The sequence below is a fragment of the Podarcis melisellensis genome (genome assembly GCF_964234715.1).
Source record: "Podarcis melisellensis genome assembly, chromosome: 8".
Lineage (NCBI taxonomy): Eukaryota > Metazoa > Chordata > Lepidosauria > Squamata > Lacertidae > Podarcis > Podarcis melisellensis.
Window position 1 is genome coordinate 68658330 of NC_138540.1, and position 5574 is coordinate 68663903.

Genomic DNA, 5574 nt, shown 5'->3' on the forward strand with positions numbered 1-5574 from the left:
CCCTTTGCCATGACAAGGCAGTGATCCATGAAGGAGAGTCCCATGGATTGTAAGAAGATCAAACCTATCCATTCTGAGGGAAATCAGCCCTGAGTACACACTGGAAGGACAGATCCCGAAGCTGAGGCTTCAATACTTTGGCCACCTCATGAGAACAGAAGACTCCCTGGAAAAGACCCTGATGTTGGGAAAGATGGAGGGCACAAGGAGAAGGGGACGACAGAGGACGAGATGGTTGGACAGTGTTCTCAAAGCTACCAGCATGAGTTTGACCAAACTGCGGGAGGCAGTGGAAGACAGGAGTGCCTGGCGTGCTCTGGTCCATGGGGTCACGAAGAATCGGACACGACTAAATGACTAAACAACAACAAGGATTTGAACCTGGCTCCAACACTCTAACCACTACACCACACAAAGTCAAAGTATGCTCCCATTGCTGCCGTGTGCTTTTAGCATTGCAGCTGTGATGCCTGGGCCCGGAAGGACAAGTCAGAATTGAAAGAGCGGTAGAAAATCTATTCCCCACCCATGGGAGGAGAAGTCCTGGAGCTCTGCAGGGTGGGGGGGGGGGAGTGAAGAGCATGGAGTGATTCCCTTATAAAGAAAGGTTGTGGCATTTGGGAGTTTTTAGTTTAGAGGAAAAGGGAGCAAGAGGCGACATGACAGAATTTTATAAAAATTATGCATAGCATGGAGAAAGTAAGTGGGGAGATTTTTCTCTTGCTCACCTAGAATTCTAGAAATTGTAAGCATCCTATGAAGATGCTTTGGGACAGAGAAAAAGAAACTACTTCTTCATGAAGTGCATTGTTATGCTATGGAACTCACTTTCACAGGATGCAGTGATGGCCACCAACTTAGATGGGCGATTGGGAGGCGGTTATTAATGGATACTATCCAGAAGCAAAGCTACAGGGAACCAGGCAGAGGGCCTTTTCGGTAGTGGCGCCCGCCCTGTGGAACGCCCTCCCATCAGATGTCAAAACGATAAACAACTACTTGACATTCAGAAGACATCTTAAGGGAAGTTTTTAATGTATGATACTTTAGTGTTTCCTGGTTTCTATGGAAGCCGCCCAGAGTGGCTGGGGAAACCCAGCCAGATGGGCGGGGTACAAATAATAAATTATTATTATTATTATTATTATTATCATTATTATCATTATTATCATTATTATCATTATTATTATTATTATTATTATAATGGATACTATTCACTGGGGGGGCAGTGGAAGACAGAAGTGCCTGGCGTGCTCTGGTCCATGGGGTCACGAAGAGTCGGTCACAACTAAACGACTAAACAACAACAACATCCATGATGGTTCTGCTCTGCTTCCACAGTCAGAGGAAGTAATGCTTTTGAATGACAGCTGATGTTATTTCCCTCCTGGGGAGGGGGAAGTGCTCTTATGCTCAACGCTGGACCAGAGGAGCCACTTGCCTGCTCTAGCAGGCTCATCTTCTGTTCTTATGCAGGATGTGATGGGAAATGGCCAAGTCCTTTCTGTCAACCCTTAAAATGCTACGCTAAAGAGGAAAAATGGGGCTGGGTGGTGCTCTGGCTGGAATTCAGCTATAAAGTACATTAATTACGGGAATTCCAATAAAAAATGTGGCCATGTGACACTCTGCAGACGAGCCAATGAACCCACCCTTGGCTGCGCTCTGCACCAAGTTCATTCATTCTCACAGGGCACTTTATATCAAGTGTCACCAAAGCACTGTGGGGCTTGTGAAGCGCTCAGAGGCATCGAGCCCATTATGCGCCTTCAAACGGAGGGATACAAATAAAGCCGGCTTTTTAAATAATGCTAATAAAAAATTCTCCGAGGCTCTTTTGCAAATTAATTGTCATTTGCTTTCTCAGAGACAGAGCGGGTTGTAACAAAGCGACAGTGCTGCTTATGGGAATCCCTTTGGCTTGATGGGAATCCCGCAGTGGCAGCCCAGGCAAACGGGAACCTGTAGTGTACCATTGCTGAGCATCTAAACAGAAATATGGAAGGCCGTTTTCCATGTGTCCAGTGTGGAAAGCTTTGATCTGTGGGAAATCATGATGGGGGGATATTTCCTGGTCAGCCACAGGACTGGCCTAGAATCCTAGGGTTGTCTCTAACTAGGTTCAACACAGAATATACATATTGAAAACAATGGACCTGAGTTCTATGAAGAACTTGCTGGGTCACACCAATGGCCCATTTAGTCCAGCAGACTCCCCAGAGAGGTGGCGGACTCTCCTTCCTTGGAGGTTTTAAAGTAGAGGATGATCTAGTTGAGATTCCGGCATTGCAGGGGGTTGGATGACTCTCAAGCTCCCTGTCAATTCTTCAAGTCTACGATCCTGTTCTTATAGTGGCCAACCAGATGTCTGTGGGGAAACCTGCAAGCAGGACCTGGGTACAAGAACACTCTGCCTACCTGCAGTTCCCAGCTACTGGTATTCAGAGGTATACTGCCTCTGACAGTGGAGGTAGAACATGGCCATGAAGGCTAGTAGCCATTCAGAGCCTTATCCCCCACGAAGTTATCTAATTGTATTTTAAAGCCATCTGCTGCCTCCTGCAGAAGCAAGTCCTATAGTTTAACTATGTGCTGTGTGAAGACGTGGTTTCATTTATGTGTCCTGAATCTTGCAACCTGTCTTGTCTTTGTATCACATCATGAAATGAACATCACTCAGGGGTTATGATGAATATATATATATATATATATATGCAGGTTTTGGTGTCCTCGGGTGTCACCAAAACCTGCATTCCTGTACCCGTGAAAATCTACGAAAGCAATATATATATATATATATATATATATATATATATATATATATATATGCAGGTTTTGGTGTCCTCGGGTGTCTTCCCGTGTAAAAGTTGGGGTGTCTAGGCGACGTTTCGACGAGGTCTCACTCGTCATCTTCAGGCTGGTGCTTTCGGCTTCTTGTTACTGGAACAGAGCAGGATCTCAGTGTTTGAGTTCCTATAAATACTGTTGAGGGGGTGTGGTGTATAGCCTCCAATGTTCTGGGCAGAGAGGAAGTTCCCAGGCTAGTGTGCCTTTTCTTCTTTTGTTCCTTAATTACTTGAGGGATATCTTGAGTGATTTCTTGAGTGATATCCTGAGTACCACTTAGGTGTGGATTAGTTGCTAAAGTCTTTGTGTCTTGACCTCTTGAACTTTGTGAAGAGTTTTTCTGAGAAGATGGCTGTACTGCACTTAGTTGTGCTCTGGCTTGGCTTCGTGTATAGGGGCGAGCTGTGGTTTTGTGGCCTGTGTCAGCCAGATCTGTGTAGGGATTGCAGGGGGGTGCAGCATCCGGAGGTGCCACCATGGTTTGGCTACTGGATGGTGTCTGTAATTTATCTGTGGAGAGGGTCTGGGTTTGGGTCTGGTGTGGTTGATTGGTGATGGCGTTCTGTGTGCCTCTGGATCTGGTGTCAGTTTTTGTGGGGAGGGCTAATTTCCAGATGTCTGGCAAGCGGGATGTGTCGTCACGCTTGTTCATGTTGTGAGGGTGTTTCTCTATCTCGATGGCTTCCATGATTATTCTCTTGTGGTGATGTTCCATGTTAAAGAGCAATTTGGAATCTGCAAAATTAATTTCGTGTCCTGTTTCTTTCATGTGTTGGAAAAGAGAGGAAGTTTTTTCTTCTTTTTTGACGGCATTCTTGTGTTCTGCGATACGTGCATTTATTCGTCTGTTTGTTTGTCCAATGTACGTGGCTGGGCAGACTTTGCAGGGTATTTCATAGACCCCTTGGTTTTCCAACTGGATTTTATCCTTGGGGTTTCTGAGGATATTGGCTATTTTTTGGTTGGTGCAAAAGGCTGTTTTGATATTGTGTTTATGGAGGATTTTGCTAATTTTATCTGTAGTGCCCTTGATATAAGGAAGGAGGGCCATGCCATTGTTTTCTTCTGTGTCTTGGTTTTTGGGGGGTGTTTCTTTTTGGATTAGCTTCGTAACCCTGTTTTGCTGGTATCCATTGGCAATTAACACATTTGAGAGATTCTGTAACTCAGTTGTCAAGTGGTCTTTGTCAGCCAGGCGTTTGGTTCTGGAGATGAGAGTCTTGGCTACGGAGTTTATTTGTGCAGGGTGGTGGTGTGATTGTGCATGTAAGTAGCGGTTGGTGTGTGTTTTTTTCCGGTAGATAGTGTGTCCTAGGGAGCCATCAGGTTTTTTGTAGATTAGGACGTCAAGGAAGGGAAGTTGGTTGTTGGCTTCTATTTCCATAGTGAATTGTATTTTGGGGTGTAGGCTGTTGAGATGTGTGAGGAAGCTATCCAGTTTTTCCTTCCCGTGTGGCCAAATTACAAAGGTGTCGTCAACATATCTGAGCCAAAGTTTGGGTTTGTGTTCTGACTTGTCTAAAGCATTGGTTTCAAAGTGTTCCATGTACAGGTTTGCGATGACCGGTGAGAGGGGTGATCCCATAGGTGCTCCTTCAATGCTTTAGACAAGTCAGAACACAAACCCAAACTTTGGCTCAGATATGTTGACGACACCTTTGTAATTTGGCCACACGGGAAGGAAAAACTGGATAGCTTCCTCACACATCTCAACAGCCTACACCCCAAAATACAATTCACTATGGAAATAGAAGCCAACAACCAACTTCCCTTCCTTGACGTCCTAATCTACAAAAAACCTGATGGCTCCCTAGGACACACTATCTACCGGAAAAAAACACACACCAACCGCTACTTACATGCACAATCACACCACCACCCTGCACAAATAAACTCCGTAGCCAAGACTCTCATCTCCAGAACCAAACGCCTGGCTGACAAAGACCACTTGACAACTGAGTTACAGAATCTCTCAAATGTGTTAATTGCCAATGGATACCAGCAAAACAGGGTTACGAAGCTAATCCAAAAAGAAACACCCCCCAAAAACCAAGACACAGAAGAAAACAATGGCATGGCCCTCCTTCCTTATATCAAGGGCACTACAGATAAAATTAGCAAAATCCTCCATAAACACAATATCAAAACAGCCTTTTGCACCAACCAAAAAATAGCCAATATCCTCAGAAACCCCAAGGATAAAATCCAGTTGGAAAACCAAGGGGTCTATGAAATACCCTGCAAAGTCTGCCCAGCCACGTACATTGGACAAACAAACAGACGAATAAATGCACGTATCGCAGAACACAAGAATGCCGTCAAAAAAGAAGAAAAAACTTCCTCTCTTTTCCAACACATGAAAGAAACAGGACACGAAATTAATTTTGCAGATTCCAAATTGCTCTTTAACATGGAACATCACCACAAGAGAATAATCATGGAAGCCATCGAGATAGAGAAACACCCTCACAACATGAACAAGCGTGACGACACATCCCGCTTGCCAGACATCTGGAAATTAGCCCTCCCCACAAAAACTGACACCAGATCCAGAGGCACACAGAACGCCATCACCAATCAACCACACCAGACCCAAACCCAGACCCTCTCCACAGATAAATTACAGACACCATCCAGTAGCCAAACCATGGTGGCACCTCCGGATGCTGCACCCCCCTGCAATCCCTACACAGATCTGGCTGACACAGGCCACAAAACCACAGCTCG

At 45.1% G+C, this 5574-nt stretch overlaps 1 protein-coding gene across 1 annotated transcript; it reads right to left on the minus strand.

The window, feature by feature from the left end:
- Nucleotides 1-754: 754 nt before the first annotated feature.
- On the minus strand, nucleotides 755-4782 carry LOC309375807 (uncharacterized protein; the record flags this gene model as incomplete). The annotated part of the gene is made up of 3 exons (XM_081921730.1): nucleotides 4697-4782; nucleotides 3121-4277; nucleotides 755-765 (listed from the first exon to the last, which is right to left on the minus strand). The coding sequence occupies exons 2-3, from the start codon at nucleotides 4229-4231 to the stop codon at nucleotides 755-757; spliced, it is 1122 nt and encodes a 373-aa protein (XP_081777856.1). The 5' UTR covers nucleotides 4232-4277; nucleotides 4697-4782.
- Between the last annotated feature and the right edge of the window lie 792 nt (nucleotides 4783-5574).